Source organism: Danio rerio, chromosome 21, assembly GCF_049306965.1.
Source record: "Danio rerio strain Tuebingen ecotype United States chromosome 21, GRCz12tu, whole genome shotgun sequence".
NCBI lineage: Eukaryota > Metazoa > Chordata > Actinopteri > Cypriniformes > Danionidae > Danio > Danio rerio.
The window spans coordinates 32,189,815-32,209,556 of NC_133196.1; the positions used below are offsets into that span (position 1 = coordinate 32,189,815).

The following is a 19,742-nucleotide window of genomic DNA, read 5'->3' on the forward strand; positions in this document are numbered from 1 at the left end:
CGAAATCTGCTTTCTAGTAATTCAATTAAGAGTAAAGGTCTTTTACTTTACTTTTTGCATTATTCCTTTATGCCGAGGCTGAAATAAGTCTAACGCAATCATGGTTTAAATGTTCCCCATAAATTAGCAAACACATGAACAAAAGACAATATTGCAGTTTTATTTTTAACGTGAAGGATATATACTTTCTTCAATTTGTACAACTTTACATGAGTTTACATATTTAAAGATATGCTTCGCACAAAAATGTAACATCAGTCATCATTTTTTTAAATGTGTATTTTATATGCAAAAAAGACAGCCCCAGTTGCACTCGTTTATGTATACCGTTATGAATAATAAAGAATACTATAAATATGTATGTATGTATTAAAGGGATAATTCATCCAAAAATAAAAAAATCTGTCCTCATTTACTCTCTGTTTACTTTTCTGTTAAACATAAAAGAATATATTATGAAGAAAGCTGAGAACGGATATACTCCGACTTCCAAAGTGTTTGTTTTTTCTTGCTATGGAAGTTTGGTGGTTATAGGTGTTCAGTTTTCTTCAAATTATCTACTTTTACATTCAACAGAAGGAAGAAACTTTTAAAGGTTTGGAAATACTTGAGGTTGTGTAAATGATGAGAACATTTCTATTTTTTGGCTTAAGTTGAGAATCAGTCATGTTTTGTTTTTACTCCAGGGTGTAGATGTTCTCCTCCACTGGTCTTCTTGTCCGTATTTCATAAATAATGTGTCTGGGCTCCTTTGAGAAACTGAGGATGAAAAACACAGCAATAATTGTGATTACACAGCATTACAGCAAGCATTTCGTGAAAGGTTTTGGTGAATGAATCATACTTACCACCCACTGTGTAATGCCTTCCCATAAAAGCCACCTGTCAATCAGAATTTACAAATATGCAGTTGAAGTCAGTTATTAGTCCTCCTGTGAATATTGTTTTTCTTTTTTTAAATATTTCCCAAATGATGTTTAACAGAGCAAGAAATTTTTCACAATATTTCCTATAATATTTTTGCTTCTGGAAAAAGTCTTATTTGTTTTATTTCAGCTAAAATAAAAACTTTAGTTAACATATTTAACTTTTTTTTAAACAATTTTAAGGTCAAAACTATCATAAAATAGCATGTACTGTCATCATGGCAAAGATAACTATAAAAAATTACAAATTCTGACTTCAACTGTGCATATTTCTATTTAGAAAACACTTACAATAGTTCTTTCAATAAAGCAGTTGTTCACTTCCATAATGTAAAATCTGTCATGGTTTACTCATCTTCAACTTGTTCCAAACAGGTAAAACTTTCTTACTTCTCTTAAACACAAAAGGGTGGATCCCACTTTATTTTAACTACTATGTACTTGCATTACAAAAATAAATACAATGTAGTTCATAATCAATCACAGATTGGATATGGGTTGGGTTAGGGACAGGTTTGGTGGTATAGGTTTAAAAGTGGGTTACGGTGTAAGGCAGGGGTCACCAATTACGGTCCTGGAGGGCCGGTGTCCCTGCAGGGTTTAGCTCCAACTTGCCTCAACACACCTGCCTGGGTGTTTCAAGTATACCTAGTAAGAGCTTGATTGGCTTGTTCAGGTGTGTTTGATTAGAGTTGGAGCTAAAACCTGCAGGACACTGGCCCTACAGGAACAAGTTTGGTGACCACTGGTGTAAGGGATGGTCAATTACAAATGTAAATATAGAAGTTAACAGATGCAATTACGTATAATGTAAACAAAAAAATATTTACACAGTAAACACATGGTAAAAAAATGATTAATTTCAGTGTAAAATCATATTAGTTAAGGCCATCTAATATAAAGTGGGACCCACAAAAGATATTTGAAAAATGTTGGTTTCCGAAAGGTTTATGGTTACCATTCATTTACATATATGGGGAGAATATGGAAGACAAGTAGATGTCAATGCTGACCAATCATTCTGGAAGTGAACTTTTTCAAGGTCCAGTAGAATAATAGCTGAGGGCAATACATACGTTTGAAGGTCAAAAGGGCCAGAGCACCCAAAAGAACCAGAAGCAGACTGAGAGACAGAGACAACACCGGGATGTTAATCTGCAGCATGATCCTAGAGATCGGCTCCTCCATCTTAAAATCACACATTTAGAAGAATTTCAAGACTCTTAGGGTTAGTTCACAAAATAAACCATATTTTTATTTGTATACTAATAAAAGTTTAGACGTTAACAGTTTTAGATTTTTTCATTTCCTTAGGAGTTTTTGTTACTTTATGATTCGAAAAAAATAGCATTGCTTGAGACCAAGGTTATGTGACCCTCACTGATTAATTTAAACTGTGAGAGTTGGCACAAACTACATTTCTTTGGTTTTCAGTTTTCTGTGATAAAAATAAACATTTATGAACATCAGTAAGCGTGGACTGTCTAATAACCAGTGGGTGGTTAATTTGGTTTTTATGAATTCAAATCATGCTGTGTATTATACATTGATGATCGGGGGTGTCAGAATCTTCGGTAATGTCACTTTGTGTATTAAATGCTTCAGTTGATCATTCATTCGTTCATTCCTTTCATTAATCTTGGGGGGGGGGGGGGGGGGGTTTAAATGTTTTACGCAGCGGATGCCCTTTCAGCTACAACCCAACACTGGGAAACACCCATACACTCCCGCATTCACACACATACACTGCGGCCAATATAGCTTTTTCAATTCACCTATGGCACATGTCTTTGGACTGTGTGGGAAAACCAGAGCACTCGGAGGAAACCCACACAAACACAGAACCTACAAACTCCACACAGAAATGACAACTGACACAGCCATTAGTGCCTGCTGTTCTCATGTAAATCCACCAGAGACCGCTGTCGATTGACCCACCCTACTTTTTCCCTAAACTCAACCGACAGTTTTAAAAAGCTATTTTTTTTTTTACCACATTTTCAGATTTTACCACATTATCCCCAGTATTTAACTTGTTAATTTTATTTTTTGGCTTGTGTTTTTGTCTTATTCGCTTTCTGGAACCGTTCTTTGTCAGACTTGAACCCCATCGTCATGGTCAACTCCTTTCTGCATCTTAAGTCCACCAACGTACGTGGCGAGCTACTGAACAAACTGGTAACCGTTGGAAAGCCATCCATATGGAGGTAAGCGATCGGCTGGTTATCGCGAAAAGGAACGGTGCCATTCCACACCGTATTTTGTTTTAAAGACAAAAAGCAGTCATATGTACTTCTGGCTACATAATTTGCGATCTCTAGAAAGGTATATAGGGCTAGGTTTTCAGAATGAGCCTGATTATGTAACTAGGGCTTTTCAGGAGATGATCATGCTTTCCACTGCACCACCATCATGCCCCGGTTAATCAAATTTCTTTATTTATTTAAATTACATCTAAATTATTAATTAAACATATTTATGTTTTCAGCGTTTTAAGATTTAAAATAACTCAGATTAGTTATTTTAGAGGTTACTTAAGGTCAATCTATTAAACTATGTGTAACCCTGTGGTAATAACACCATTTATGTGTATGCAGATACCATTACAAAATGATGTGTATGTTCCTTTAAGAAATACGTGAGAGAGTATTCAGCAAGCTTGGTTGAGATGACACAGGTCAAGCATAACAAATGCTATGTGGGGAGATGCTGTTATCTGATTGGGTGAATTAGAGAGTGTGTTTTTGCTCCTCCAATCAGGAGTAAAGAGGGGCGGGAGAAAAAAGATCGGGAGAGAGAGGAAAAAAAGACACACGCAGTGCGTGAGAGATCGGGAAGTATGTAGATTTTAGACCATAAAGTCTGTTATATTCCCTTTAATTTTAGATTTAGTGTGTTTAGCAGCGCACACACGTTGCTAAAAAGAAACGGAAAGAAGATCTGATTTGTGCAGTGAGTGAGAAGCAGTTTAAGTTGTCCTTTGTATATGGAAAGTTCTTCACAGGACTTTAATCACCAAAATTAGTTCGAAACCCTTACGAACTGAAAACTGTGACGTGAAGAACGAACTTGTTGGAAGCATCACGGTGAAAGGAAGCACACCTAACAGCTGTGAGTGTCGTGGGCTACACCAGTCGGCGAGCATCGTTGGACAGCGAGTTTGGCGTTGGATGGTGTCAGGTTACACATGCGTGAGCCTCGATTTGTCATCTTATAAGTAAGGTACCTTTATTTTGTTTGCTCGGTTGAGCGAAGGGGCCATTTGTTTGTTTCTGGGCCACACCGAACTCAAGCTGCACATCAGGCCTGCAACGGGGTGGGATTGGTGTATGTGTATGAGAGTGTGTGTGTGTGGATCCACATAGCCCTAACGTGACTTGTTAAAAGGTTTTTCTTTCAAATTCTCTGTCATAAAAGCAGTTCCTTTATATTGTTAAAGTCAGCTTTACGGGAGAGTTATAATCTATTGTTTATTGCGGGTTTTTGTTTTAGAGTAGCAAACTTACTATTGAATACATAAAGAGATAGCTTTAGGAAGAGATTTTAAATTATAATAGCATAAGGGAACAAGCCTATACAAATTACTGTGTTAAGTCTAATAATAGGAGAAACACATTGGTTTATTGTCATATTTTGAGTATTTCTGTATTCCTTAAGTGATTTTTTGGCTTTCTGTGCTGCATCTGAGCATAAAATTGATACCTATTGGATGTAAATAATACACTTTTATTTTATTTTTCTACATTATTGAGTGATATTGTTTTTTATTTATGTAAAATACCTTGAATACACTTTTATAGTTAATCCTTGTGGTTTTGGGTCCTTATTTTGTCTTTGTTGGTATTTGAGTGATTAGTGAGTGCAGTACATAACTAATATTAATCTAAGTTAAACGTGTTCAGGTTAGTCCGACAATCAGTGGATATATAAAAGTAATCTTGTGAACTCAGGCCCTTTTATCAGGTTCTTTTTATCTGGAGTCTAGAGGTAAAAGGAAAAAGGGTTACATAAAATGGAGGCACCGCTGGGATCCACTGACCTCGGATAAATCTGTAAACGTAGAGAGAAAACATTAGGTACTGTTAGAAAAAATATAGGATGGCTGATAAAGCGCAAGAAGGGTCCTCTGAGTTTCACAGGTGGTGTGAGTCAGAGAAAGTTGATCCACAGTATGCCATTTTACTTCTTGGGGTACCATCTGATACAGATGTTGCTGAAATAGAGGACACCGTGCAAACCATTAAGAGTTTTGGTAGGGTGCGGGCTCGTGCTACCAAAGAGGGTGCGACACCAGACACAATCCAGGTATTGTGTGAGTGTCGTGAAAAAATTAGTGCTTCACAGGTTCCTTCTGAAGTGTTGCCAGTATCTGGAGGGGCTTGGAAAATTCTTGTTGCTCTAGATGATGAACCTGATGTTGATGTTTTTCAAGAGAAATTGGTTCAGTTCCTGTCTCAAGAGGGAAAATCCATGAGTGATTTACAAGGTGTGGTTAATCCTCTCTTGTCAGGTGTGACTTCCCCTGAGAATATAATCCGGGCTATAGGGGAATTACTAGAGAAAACATCAAAGCCCCCTAGTGATGGCCAAGCTTATCGCCGTTTGCGAATTTTTTCAGGAACAGTCCCCACACCTGCTGGGGAAGAAAGTAGTGAAAACTGGCTGGAACAAGCTAAACTAATGGTAACAGAGTGTGAATGTTCAGCTAAAGAAAAAAGAAAGCGAGTAGTTGAAAGTCTTAAGGGCCCCGCTTTAGAGCTTGTAAAGGCCGTTAGAGAAGATAACCCTGACGCTACAGCACAAGAGTATCTTGAGGCTTTGGAGAGTGCCTTTAGTACCTCAGAGTCGGGAGAAGATTTATATTTCGCATTCCGGTTGCTTCGACAAGAGCCTGGTGAGATCCTATCTGATTTTCTGCGTCGACTTGAGCGATCACTCACCTTGGTGATTAAACGAGGAGGGCTGACACCCCAACGAGCTGACAGAGCTCGAATTGAGCAACTGTTGAGGGGTGCGGTAGAGTCCGATATAATGATGTTAAAATTGCGACTACGTGAAAGAAAGGACAATCCACCTACTTTTCTGAGGCTCTTAAATGAAATTAGAGAGGAGGAGGAGACTGAGGCCGTTAGACGTAGATTTACAGTTAATGTAAGGGAGGCCCACTCAAAAGATCGATTAAAGAGCAGTCAAGTTAGCCGTGATACCTCAAAAGTGGGTGTAAAGGAATTGAGACTTCAGTTAGGGGAACAAAAACCATCGCGACCTCCAGAAGGAGTGTGTGTAAAAGGGAAATTAGAGGAAAAAAGCTCTGTATTACCTTTAACTTCAGAAGTACAGGCTTTGAGAGCTCAGGTGCAACAACTACAAGAGCAGTTGTCTTCGTTGAAGGTAGGCCCCTATGTCTCTAGTGGGAAAGAATATACACCCCCTACCCGAACCTCTGTGGCCACAGGCGGACCACAGGGCCAGAGCAGTGAAGGCTTTTTCTGCTATCGCTGTGGGGAAGACGGGCATATTGCTCCAAAATGTAGATCAGCAGAAAATCATGTTCTTGTGATCCAGAAATTACTCAAGCTGGTCCGAAAACCAAAAGATACACCCCCTACACTGAACCCCAACACTTGTCACCCAGAGAAAGGAGAATGTTTCTCTAAGAAAAGTCATGTTGAATCCTCAGAGTCAAGTCACTTACCCAAAGGGCTTGTAGGGCCCTCGCTTACATTTAATGTAAAGGTAAATGGACACCCGTGTGTTGCTCTGATGGATAGTGGTTCCCAAGTAACCATTGTATTTGAGAAGTGGTATTTGACCCACCTACCTCAGGTTCCGCTGCAGCCTATTGATGGTCTAGCTATTTGGGGTTTAAGTCCATCTAGTTACCCGTATAGGGGTTATATTGTAGTGGATATGGAGTTCCCAGTTTCTCTTATGGGTGTTCCAGAGACCATCTCCGTACTTGCTTTAGTGTGTCCTGAACCCAAGGGACCAGAGCAGGCACCGGTAATAATTGGAACTAATGCCAGCCTTTTCCAACGACTGGCCGGTATCTGTCAGGGAAGTTTTAGTGCTCAGTTCACTCATGCAATGAGAATTCAGACTCCAATGGTGATGGAGGGAAGAGGTTTTCCACCTACTTGTGGGTTAACTGAAGACAAGCCCGTTGGAGAAGTGAAGTGGGTAGATCCCAATCCTCTTACTATTCCCCCGCAGACTGAGACATGCGTATCTGGTCAGTTGGTTGAGCAAGATTTTTTGGGCAAAGATATTTATTTAGTAGAAGCTCCAGAGGATAATGTTCTCCCAGCAGGCGTGCTAGTTCCTCCAGTGGTTGTACCTTTTTCCGCCATTGATGCTAACCATTTTCGTATTCTGGTGAGAAATGACACTTTGAAAGAGAAGTCTATACCAACGGGTACTGTGCTTGCTAGAGTCTATGCCACCGACACCGTTAGAGAGGCCAAAAATGCCGTAAAGGTCTGTCCAGAAATTGACTTCGAGTTATTTGATTTTGGAAATTCTCCAGTACCGCCAGAATGGAAGGTCCGGTTAAGGCAGAAGTTGTCACAGCGAGTTAATGTGTTCTCTCTCTCTGACTGGGATGTGGGTTTAGCGAAGGGAGTTGAGCATCACATAAGGCTGCGTGATGAGAACCCATTTCGTGAGCGTTCTCGAAGGCTAGCTCCGGCTGACCTTGAGGATGTTCGGCGTCACTTGAAGAACTTGATGGCAGCAGGGATTGTTAAGGAGTCTCGGAGTCCATACGCCTCACCCATAGTGGTTGCACGAAAGAAAAATGGGGATGTGAGGATGTGTGTGGACTACCGTACCCTAAACAGCAGGACAATTCCTGATCAGTATGTCACTCCTAGGGTAGAGGATGCATTGGACTGCTTGGTAGGAAGTAAATGGTTCTCTGTCCTGGATTTAAGAAGCGGATATTATCAGATACCAATGGCTGAGGAGGATAAAGAGAAAACCGCGTTTATATGTCCTGTAGGCTTTTTTCAATTTGAACGAATGCCCCAGGGCATCACGGGAGCCCCGGCTACTTTCCAACGCCTGATGGAAAGGGCCGTGGGGGACATGCATCTTCTTGAAGCCATTGTATATCTTGATGATATCATAGTGTTCGGTCAAACATTGGAACAACATGAAGAGCGCCTACTCAAAGTTTTAGACAGACTTGAGGAATGTGGTCTTAAAGTGTCAATCGATAAATGTCAATTTTGTCAGCCAGAGGTGCGCTATGTAGGACACATAGTGTCTGCCGCGGGTGTTGCTGTTGATCCTGCGAAAATTGAAGCAGTCACTCGTTGGAAGCAGCCGCATGATTTAAAGTCTCTTAGGTCATTCTTGGGGTTCTGCGGGTATTACCGTAGATTCATAAAAAATTATTCATCCATTGTGAGGCCCCTGACCGATTTGACTAAGGGTTTTCCTCCGACTACTAAAAGTAAGAAGGACCCCAATTCAGGCAGTCCCAAAGAGTACTTTAGGGAGTCAGAACCTTTTGGAGATAGATGGACTTCTGAGAGTACTGCTGCTTTTAACGAGATAGTGCATAGACTGACAAACACCCCAGTCCTCGCCTTTGCAGATCCCTCGAAGCCGTACATACTGCATGTTGATGCAAGTTTGGATGGTCTTGGGGCAGTACTCAATCAAGAACACCCTGATGGGGTGCGTCCAGTTGCTTATGCCAGCCGTAAGTTGAGTGAGGCAGAAAAGAACTATCCAATACACCAACTGGAGTTCCTTGCCCTTAAGTGGGCCGTGGTGGATAAGTTTCACGACTACTTGTATGGGGCAAGGTTCACAGTTCGAACTGACAACAACCCTCTCACTTATGTGCTAAGCAGTGCCAAACTGAACGCAACCGGACACAGATGGTTGGCTTCTTTATCCACGTATGATTTTGACGTACAGTATAGGCCAGGTCGACAAAATATTGACGCTGATATGTTGTCCCGTAATCCTCATGAGACTGAAGTGGAAGGTGAATGGGTAGAGATTCCGTAAGCAGGTGTCCAAGCGATATGCAAGCTTACTCGGGGTGATAGATCTTTCAGTACATTAACTAGATTTGTGGACCAATTAGGAGTTTCTCCCGAGGAGATTCCTGGGGTTTTTGCTGGTTTTATGCAGTTAGAGGCTGGTCCTTTAGAACGGTTGACCAAAGCAGACTTAAAGAAAGCTCAAGAGAATGATCCTGTCATTGGAGTGGTAAAAAAGGCAGTAGAGTCAGGCCAGATAATGTCTATTGAGAAAGAGTCCAATCCGATGATTGCAATCCTGAAACAGCAGTGGTTAAAATTAAAAATCAAAGACAGCGTGCTTTACAGACTTGTAACCACACAGAATGATAAACAGCGATTTCAGTTGGTGCTACCTACCGAATACAGACTCTTGGTTTTGAGGTCCCTCCATGACGAAAATGGTCATCTGGGGGTGGACAAAACTCTTGAACTCCTGAAAGATCGGTTTTATTGGCCAAAGATGGGTCCTGAGGTGGAAACATATGTGAAAAATTGTGGTCGTTGTGTTGCAAGGAAAACTATTCCACAAAAAGCGGCTGCCCTGAATCGAATGACTAGTAATGGCCCCCTAGAACTGGTTTGCATTGACTTTCTGTCCCTGGAACCTGACAGCAAGGGGTTTGCGAACGTGTTAGTGGTAACAGACCATTTTACCCGGTATGCTCAAGCATACCCAACCAGGGATCAGAAAGCATCAACAGTTGCTAGGGTGTTATTCGAAAAGTTTTTCATTCACTATGGTTTACCGGCTCGCATACATTCGGATCAGGGGCGGGATTTTGAGTGTAGGCTGATACAAGAGTTTTGTAGAATGCTAGGCATTCGAAAATCCAGAACTACACCCTACCATCCCCAGGGAGACCCTCAGCCGGAGCGTTTTAACCGTACGCTTCTGTCTATGCTGGGCACTATGGACACTGAACGGAAGCAAAGGTGGAGCCAATTTATTACTCCATTGGTGCATGCCTATAACTGTACCCACAATGAGGCAACAGGCTATTCACCTTACTTTTTACTATTTGGTAGAGAGGCCCGTTTACCAGTAGACATTTGTTTTGCTTTGTCCCTCTCGGATGAGGAAGGGATTAGTCACATGCAGTATGTCAACAATTTGAAGACTGATCTCTCTGAGGCCTATAAATTGGCATCTGCAGCGGCTTTCAAAAACCACCAGAAAAACAAAACAAGGTATGATTGTAGAGTTAAACATCAGGTCCTGGAGGAGGGGGATAGGGTGTTGATTAGAAATTTAGGACTTAAGGGAAAGCACAAGTTACAGGACAGGTGGAGTTCTATTCCTCACACAGTGGTAGAAAAATTTCCAAATGTGCCTGTGTATCGGCTGAAACCTGAAGGAGTACTGGGGAGGGAGAAAACCTTGCATAGGGACCACCTGTTGCCAATAGGTGAGTTTATTAGGTTCCCTAAAATCTCTGACAAGGAGAGGGTTTTCCGGAAACCTCGTACAAGATCAGCTAAACCATTAGGGCGAGAACATTTAGAACCAAATAGGTCTGTGGATGTAGCTGATCCCTCTTCCAGCTCTGAGAGTGAGATGTGCTATGGCTACAGTGAAGGTCAGACTAAAGTCTTTGATTTTGCTTGTAGAGAGCCAAAGTCAAACTGTAATGATAGGATTGGGGAAGATGTTGGTGCATTGTCTGATCATGAAAAGAGCGAGGTAGGGGAAGAATTACTGGTGGTAATGTCTGACGAGAGTGGAGAGCAATCTGAGTCTGTTGTGGACGAACAAGCAGAATTAGAAAGGGGAGACCATCCTGTTTCAGAAGATTCTAACAAAGCAAACAACAGAAGTTCTCCCTACAGACTCAGAAGGCAAGTAAAACCCACCAGTCGGCTCAGTTATGATGTACCAGGTGAACCTACTGATCGATCTATAACATTAGTCTCTCGTGGACTGGTTATTAGGATCAGTTTTGAGACTTCTGATGTTAAAGCCAACCAGGTTTGTTGTAACTGTTTAAAGGTTTCTTCAAAACAGTAATGTACCAGTATGCTGCTTATGAACGTTTGGTCTCATGGGGGCATGTAGACCTTTAGAAAGGGGAGAATGTAACCCTGTGGTAATAACACCATTTATGTGTATGCAGATACCATTACAAAATGATGTGTATGTTCCTTTAAGAAATACGTGAGAGAGTATTCAGCAAGCTTGGTTGAGATGACACAGGTCTAGCATAACAAATGCTATGTGGGGAGATGCTGTTATCTGATTGGGTGAATTAGAGAGTGTGTTTTTGCTCCTCCAATCAGGAGTAAAGAGGGGCGGGAGAAAAAAGATCGGGAGAGAGAGGAAAAAAAGACACACGCAGTGCGTGAGAGATCGGGAAGTATGTAGATTTTAGACCATAAAGTCTGTTATATTCCCTTTAATTTTAGATTTAGTGTGTTTAGCAGCGCACACACGTTGCTAAAAAGAAACGGAAAGAAGATCTGATTTGTGCAGTGAGTGAGAAGCAGTTTAAGTTGTCCTTTGTATATGGAAAGTTCTTCACAGGACTTTAATCACCAAAATTAGTTCGAAACCCTTACGAACTGAAAACTGTGACGTGAAGAACGAACTTGTTGGAAGCATCACGGTGAAAGGAAGCACACCTAACAGCTGTGAGTGTCGTGGGCTACACCAGTCGGCGAGCATCGTTGGACAGCGAGTTTGGCGTTGGATGGTGTCAGGTTACACATGCGTGAGCCTCGATTTGTCATCTTATAAGTAAGGTACCTTTATTTTGTTTGCTCGGTTGAGCGAAGGGGCCATTTGTTTGTTTCTGGGCCACACCGAACTCAAGCTGCACATCAGGCCTGCAACGGGGTGGGATTGGTGTATGTGTATGAGAGTGTGTGTGTGTGGATCCACATAGCCCTAACGTGACTTGTTAAAAGGTTTTTCTTTCAAATTCTCTGTCATAAAAGTAGTTCCTTTATATTGTTAAAGTCAGCTTTACGGGAGAGTTATAATCTATTGTTTATTGCGGGTTTTTGTTTTAGAGTAGCAAACTTACTATTGAATACATAAAGAGATAGCTTTAGGAAGAGATTTTAAATTATAATAGCATAAGGGAACAAGCCTATACAAATTACTGTGTTAAGTCTAATAATAGGAGAAACACATTGGTTTATTGTCATATTTTGAGTATTTCTGTATTCCTTAAGTGATTTTTTGGCTTTCTGTGCTGCATCTGAGCATAAAATTGATACCTATTGGATGTAAATAATACACTTTTATTTTATTTTTCTACATTATTGAGTGATATTGTTTTTTATTTATGTAAAATACCTTGAATACACTTTTATAGTTAATCCTTGTGGTTTTGGGTCCTTATTTTGTCTTTGTTGGTATTTGAGTGATTAGTGAGTGCAGTACATAACTAATATTAATCTAAGTTAAACGTGTTCAGGTTAGTCCGACAATCAGTGGATATATAAAAGTAATCTTGTGAACTCAGGCCCTTTTATCAGGTTCTTTTTATCTGGAGTCTAGAGGTAAAAGGAAAAAGGGTTACATATGCATCTAATTTTATTTGACTTTTAGGCTGTATGTAGATACAAACACCAGTTTTGCAAGAAAAGTTTCTTGTGAACCTTGACTATGTCAATCTGTGCTTAGATTGGTTGGTTTCAGACTGTTAAATGTTTTTTTTTTTTTCTTGCACAGACTGGTCGGCGCTATAATGCATGCAGTGGTATGAACCCTTATAGGGTCAAATGTACATTTATATTATATATTTATATTATATATTGTTTTAATTATTGATATTAAGATACAGATCAGAGACTAATAATTCTCACTATTGTTTTGACATGCAGTGGGGATCAAGCGTTAATTAGGAAGGAATCCCTTCCAACCCCCCCTGTAATTCACACCCTGATTAAAACTACTTTGAAATGCTTAGCTAATAACTTTACTTATGCAAATGTCATTTTGTATTAAATACTTCTATGCATTTGAAAAAACTGCTTGAAACTGTGAAGTTTTGAAATGGAAATATGGATTTTTGTTGATAATTTACCTTTTCTTATGAAAGATGAAATACATTTACTAAAGCTTTTATTTATTTAATGTGTTGGTTATATTTCCTAAATTTATTTTTGCCATTTTATAAAAGCCAAAAAAAAAAACAAAAAAAAAAAGCCATGGAAATTAATTTAAGTCTGTTTTACCACAAAACAGTGAATATGAATCATATAAATATGCAATTTCCCAACAACAAACTGTGGCTAGTGGAAATGCTGAGTGGCATTTAACTTTGTGGCTAGTGAGAAATAAAAGACCTCGCTGGCAGTGTTTTATTGCAAGATATAAAATGAGTCATAAGCTTTCCAAATGAATGTGATCCATTTTCCTGCAGAAACAGTTACATATAAAGCACAATAAATACTTCATTTTCTAAAATACATATTATGCTTTAGAGATGTACCATAAGCATTTAACAGTGACACTGTTTGTTTATTTTTCATGTTCTTACATGACTCACCATTGCCCCTGAATGCACATGAGTTTCGTTCTGCCAGGAAATGTCATTGAGTGACGAGTCTCCTCCTCTGGACGGATCTGATAGAGATGCTGCAAAATTCAGAACGAAACACAGGAAATCGTTTTTTTGTTGCTAAAGCTGGCTGAGAAATGTTAACTCTGCCCACAAGGGTCTGTGACATTTGGGTTGTGGTCTTTTGACATGATATGATTGTGCACAAGCACACATGATGATAATTGAGGTGCATATGGTGGTCTGATGAACTGTTAGATAAAGCAAGAGTGTAGGAAAAAAAAAGTTGACACAAAAGTTTGTGCAGGGAATTAACTGTTAATAGCAGTCAGCAGATTTATTTATTTATTTTATTTTTTATTTATTTATTTTATTTTATTTATTTATTTATTTATTTTTTGAGGCAACACACTTTAAAAAACCCTATTGGTTTTTCAGTCTTTCAGGTTTTTGGCTATTTTGCTTCAATAAGCGTTTTCTGTCAGAATATTGGCACTATATGCAGCATTTTGATCTATTTGTTTTTATTTAGCTGTTGACAGTAACTGCTACTGTACACTGTAGAAATGTGTTTGGGCCAATTAGTTATCACAACATAATGTTTAAAGTTGAGTTAACTTATCTGGATTGAATGTGTTGACATAACTTATATCATGTAAGTTTTACTTGACTGAACTTCATTCATTCATTTTCTTTTCGGCTAAGTCCCTTTATTAATCTGAGGTCTCTAAAACGGAATGAACCGCCAGCTTATCCAGCAAATGTTTTACGCAGCAGATGCTCTTCCAACAGCAATCCATTTCTGGGAAACATCCATATACACTCATTCACACTCATACACTATGGACAATGACCCGGAGGAAACCCACATGACCGCAGGGAGAACATGCAAACTCCACATATATATGTGTGTGTGTGTGTGTGTGTGTGTGTGTGTGTGTGTGTGTGTGTGTGTGTGTGTGTGTGTGTGTGTGTGTGTGTGTGTGTGTGTCTGTGTGTGTGTGTGTGTGTGTGTGTGTCTGTGTGTGTGTGTGTGTGTGTGTGTGTGTGTGTGTGTCTAATTTGTTTATTTATTCATTTATTTAGTTTTATTGTAATACTTTTACTCAAATGTAGATTTGTTTACTTTTGCATGATGTCAGACGATAAATGTCTTTCTGTAGGTTTACAATTTGATTGTGCAGGTAAAAAATGACAAACAATTTGGCGCAGTGGGTAGCACGACCACCTCACATCAAGAAGGTCGCTGGTTTGAGCGCTGGTTGGAGTTTTTATTTTCTCCCCATGTTCGCGTGGGTTTCCTCCAGGTGCTCCGGTTTCCACCACAATCCAAAGACATGTGGTATTGGTGAACTGGGTAAGCTAATTGTCCATAGTGTATGTGTGTGAATGAGTGTGTAAGGATGTTTCCTAGTGAGGGGTTGCAGCTGGAAGGGCATCCGCTGTGTAAAACATATGCTGGATAAGTAGGATAAGATCAATTCAGTGACCAAGCTGGAAAAGAATAAATAAAATCTAAAATTTTAAGGAAGCACAAACATTTATTTTTTTAAGCTGAAACAACTTTCATTTTTTACAGTGGGAATCCTTTTTCCATAGTAAAAAAAAAAGTTTTTATAATAAAAGGAGAATTTTGAATTCTGAATTCATTTTGAACTTTTCAGACCTTTACCTTGGAATTGCAGTATATTAGCTTGCTGTTTTATGCTTTTAATTTAAAGCTACAAGATAAAATCTTGTAATTGAGATTTAATCTCACAATTATGCCTTTTTCATAATCCTGACAGTACGACTTGCAATTTTAAAGTTTTATTTTTCGATTTGTGACATTACTTGTCACAATTCTTACTTAAAGATAAATTGTCCCTTCCTTTGTCTGAGTTTATAGGCCACAATCAGAGTTTATATTTCTAAATACTCTTCGTTTTTTTTTTTAGCAGGACCTAAACTAGTAATTGTAAAATTTGTAATGTCAAAAAAAAAGAAAAAAAAAGAAAGTCAAATAAAAACAACTCTTCTGTTCACTGTTCTCAAGTCATTGTACAATCGTTGCACTCACCTGTCTGTGTTTCCATTGGTTCTGTTGTAATTTGTGTAGTAGTTTTTGGAGCCACAGTTGTTGGGGCTAAAAACATGAAAAAAAAACTAAAATTAAAATTAAAAAATTTAAACAATTATTTAAATCTCTCCAAATGCTGTCCAACTTTATAAGTAATCATTAAACTTGCCTTTCATGACTTGTAGCGTGTAGGACATCTTCTTATCATTAAAGAAGCCCTCTATGTCCACTCTGCAGCAGTAGGGCCCACTGTCCGACTTCTGTATCTTTTGGATCCCCAAGTCCATCTGTCCCAACATCACATCCCCGATGAGCCGGTACCTGTCCGAGACTTTGGAGATCACGCCGTACTCATCGGTCTGAACAATGATGTCGTTACACCAAAAAGTCCCGCAGTCTCTACCCCAGCAGACGTGGCTCAGACCGTGGTGCTTCACAGAATAATGACATGATAAAATCACTGTGCTTCCCTCCGTCACATGAAATGCCAAGATGGGGGAAATGCCAGCTGTAGGATGAAAATGAAAAATTAGCATTAGCATCAGAAATAGCAAAATAAGCATTAGCAAAATGCCATATATATGTATATATATACAGGCCCTTAACCAGCCTATTAAAAGGGGTGGTACTTTTTTCTCAAAAAGTGGACCTTTTTGCATTTATTTGCGTCAAATTATGAGGTTCAAATACTGCATTTTAGTAACATTTTAAGCACTAATTTCGGCTTAATTAGCTTGTCGGATGTTTATCATTACCACGCTTTTTGATGAAGCAGAAATACTTTCTACATTTTTGTTAAAGTGCCTCATTTAGTCATTTTCTTTTCGGCTCAGTCCCTTTACTAATCTGGGGTCGCCACAGCAGAATGAACCGCCAACTATATTCAAATAAAAAATTATTAAGACACCATAAATCACTTATAAATATTTTACTAGTAGGTGCGTGCTGCGAGTTACATAATAAAATTATGTTTCAAAGTAACAATAAAAGTAATGCATTACTTTAAAAATAGGTAAGCTAATAATATTTGAGTTACTTTTTTTAAATATTTGCTGAATTAAAAATTAAAATAGTCACAATGAATCATGCAGTCAAGGAGAGATTGTGTTCATTATTGTGAATGCATCGAAGAAAAGGAAAAAGGGATTGTCTCAATGATTTAACTTAAGACAAATAGTACAAAAGTAGCAAACACATTGCTTTAAACTTTCAATAATCTGTATAAAGGGCATGTATAGCTCTGGGGTAAAGAAGTTCTCAGATAACATTATCCTAAAATATACACTGAAAATTCAAAGATAATTCCTTGGATTTAATCAATTTTTTTACGTTAAGTGGTTGTAAACAATTTAATTGTGTTGAATTTAAACAAACAAATTAAGTTGAACATTATTCAATTTAATTTGTTTGTTTAAATACAACACAAATAAATTGTTTGCAACAGTTCTGCATGCAACCATTTATTCAGTGTAATTTTTAATGTGTTTTTAACGGTAGATGATTCTTATAAAGTACGTTGTTAATTGCTCCTCTATTAAAAAAAAAGAAAGAAAGAAAGAAAGAAAGAAAGAAAGAAAGAAAGAAAGAAAGAAAGAAAGAAAGAAAGAAAGAAAGAAAGAAAGAAAGAAAGAAAGAAAGAAAGAAAGAGATCAAGCCTCAGCCAGGTAATAAAAAGTAATGCAAAAGTAACACAAAAGAAATGTAACTCATTACTTACTATGAAAAGTAACTAAGTAGCATAACTAGTTACTTAGTAACTCAGTTACACAATACTTTACTACATTACTTTCAAAAAAAACTTTCCCCAACACCATAGTTCATTTCTGGGTAACACTTTACAATAATTGTAAATAACGATTAAAACAAATGAAATTAAGACATGCACTAATCAACAACTAGTTTTAACTACAACATGAATCACACACGTTAATGTGTCAATAAAGGCTACCTAAATTACTTGTTAGTATTCTACTGTAATGAGTGAAACAGGTGAAAGGTCGTAGCAGGAGACAAAACAAACATAGACATAAAACAAACAAGGGTCAAAATATGGCTAGCCAATCCAGGAAATGCTTTAAAATGCTCACTACATGGACACTTGATAAGTACAGACAACACTGACAAATTTAGATTAACCATTTGAACAATTTCGTGCAGCTAAAGTGTAAAAAAGTTGCAAGTTTCTAAAAGAGAGGATATGAGAGGTGTGAACTCATCAGAATCACTGGTTTCGATCAATGAAAAAAGTATGACTGATCATTGACACCTGGTCAAAATCTGACCTGACCTAAATCTGACTTTTGATTTATTTTGCCATCTAGATTGTACTTATTTCAGTTTTTTGTACACGTACACGTAGTCTTAGTTTTTGTAAAGATATACTCATACTCGATTAAGGTAACTCAACAAATTTAAATGGAGTGAATGTAAAAGCAATAAAGTTGTCCAAAAAAATTCTTAAGAATTGTGTTGTTTTAGCTAATTTTAAATACATAATTTAAATATATATAATTTATACATAATTTTTTATATATATATATATATATATATCGGCTATGTCAAAACCATATTTTATAGTTATTTTGCAAGATATTAATATTCAGATTAAAGTGTCATAGGCTTAATTACACTATAAAAGCCAAAAAGTTTAGGTAACTTAAACCATTTTGTAAGGAAACCATTTGAGGAAACTGATTGAAAAAAACCATTTAAATAAACTCTAATTTTTTTTTCAATTAAAATACTTATTTAAAATGATCTGAAACAGCACAATGCTTAAGATTTCATTGGGACAACTTAATTTTTTTATGTTCAATTCACATGAAATTGTTAAAAATGTTAAGTTAATTTAATCAATTTGTGTTGGGACAACATTTTTTACAGTATACTGTAAACTTAATCTATTTAAGTAAACAAAGGTTTTTAAGCACAGTAAAACCCAATAAATGAAGAGAACTCAAACAAACAGAGTACTGCAAAACCCAATAAAGGCAACTCAAACCGCTTGAGGAAGAGGATTGCCACAAATCATTTGAGTTTAAAAAAAAAACTTATCTATATGAGTACAGTAAACTTAATCCATTTAAGTTAAAGTAATGAGGAATTTAATGACAAAACTCTTGTCTGTTTAAAACTCTTTTCAAATGAGTAGAATTAACTTTCAGTACATTTTGAGTTAATGACACTCATTTCATTTAATGAAGTTGACTGTTTTTGATGTTGTTTTTTTGGTTCTGTAGTCAATCGAAAAATATATTTACTTTAATATGGATATGGATAATATTTTATTAATTATATTTATATTTTTTATTATGAAATTAATTGTTAAGCTTCTACAGCACCCTCATATACACTGTCAGGTTGTGCTGTATAAAATAAGGTAACTATATGGGCTAAGGTTATTACCATGAAACTGGACTGTCAAGTAAAGTTCAATACCAGTAAGTCACTCATTATAAATTGATATGCTTTAAATTATTCAAGTTTAGTTACAGTGCATGTTTGTTGACAGATTTTTTTTCTTGCATGAATTTATTTATTTTTCTCAAAATTATTCTAATTTTCTAGAGTGTATCTTGCCTGAAATGGTGAGCAGGAACATCCAGCGCAGTGCAGTTAACCGGGGAGGAGTAATCATTGTGACCGGCCGCTGTGGTGTTCAGGCGACACTGCCTTGCGCTGGCCAGCACCAGGGTGAAGCAGAGGAGGGCATGTGAATGAGCAGCTGTGTTCTCCAACTCTGTGACATCTCCAAGAAGGACAAGGCCTCCGATCCATCTGCAGTCCCTTCTGGAGGAGGAGTCTGGTGGTCAAGAATAACGCTATTGTGTGCTTGACTTTTATCTGCATATCTCAGCTATGTTCGTGTAAACAGGCTCCATGAATGAGCGTGTGGGCATGAAAACAGCACACGCCATGACCATGGTGGTGCGTGTGTTCGCTATTGTTGATAAACAACAAAAAGTTGCACAAAGTTTGTATGCAATTACAGATGATATACTGGCTAATTCTTTATCAGACTCTGCTATTGAACAATGAGTGAGACTATTTAGTTAAAACAGATGAGCAGTTCTGGAATTTAAATAAATTAATGCTTGAATTGTAATATGTAACAATTCTGTGGGTGGCTATAGTTATTTAGTATAGGTTGTTTTAAAAATCAAAAAAATATCAATCCAGCTGGCTTGTTATACAGTAATTTATTAAAGTGATG

General features: G+C 37.8%; 3 protein-coding genes across 6 annotated transcripts in view; 2 read left to right on the top strand and 1 right to left on the bottom strand.

Moving 5' to 3' along the window:
- Positions 1 to 19,742, top strand: part of ppp3ca (protein phosphatase 3, catalytic subunit, alpha isozyme) — a 267,749-nt gene that overhangs the window by 149,014 nt on the left and 98,993 nt on the right. The gene's annotated exons all lie outside the window — the stretch shown is intronic.
- Positions 139 to 19,638, bottom strand: timd4 (T cell immunoglobulin and mucin domain containing 4). Of its 4 annotated transcripts, none has more exon segments than NM_001122617.2 (7): positions 139 to 759; positions 849 to 882; positions 2,003 to 2,114; positions 13,459 to 13,547; positions 15,530 to 15,595; positions 15,699 to 16,037; positions 19,109 to 19,281. In NM_001122617.2, coding segments are annotated over 7 exon segments (780 nt in total). In that variant the 5' UTR covers positions 19,167 to 19,281; the 3' UTR covers positions 139 to 677.
- Positions 3,711 to 12,487, top strand: LOC137491412 (uncharacterized). The gene has a single exon (XM_068220588.2). The coding sequence runs from the start codon at positions 5,025 to 5,027 to the stop codon at positions 8,946 to 8,948; it is 3,924 nt and encodes a 1,307-aa protein (XP_068076689.2). The 5' UTR covers positions 3,711 to 5,024; the 3' UTR covers positions 8,949 to 12,487.

Bases quoted from the DNA above. Each gene is read 5' to 3' on its own strand.
- LOC137491412 (XM_068220588.2), top strand. From the start codon at position 5,025: ATGGCTGATAAAGCGCAAGAAGGGTCCTCTGAGTTTCACAGGTGGTGT.
- timd4 (XM_068215758.2), bottom strand. From the start codon at position 19,166: ATGATTACTCCTCCCCGGTTAACTGCACTGCGCTGGATGTTCCTGCTC. The intron at 2,050-13,458 runs GTGAGTCATGTA...TCTGTCTCTCAG, and splicing joins ATGTGCATTCAGGGGCAATG to TCTGCTTCTGGTTCTTTTGG. The intron at 760-848 runs GTAAGTATGATT...TTTCATCCTCAG, and splicing joins AAGGCATTACACAGTGGGTG to TTTCTCAAAGGAGCCCAGAC.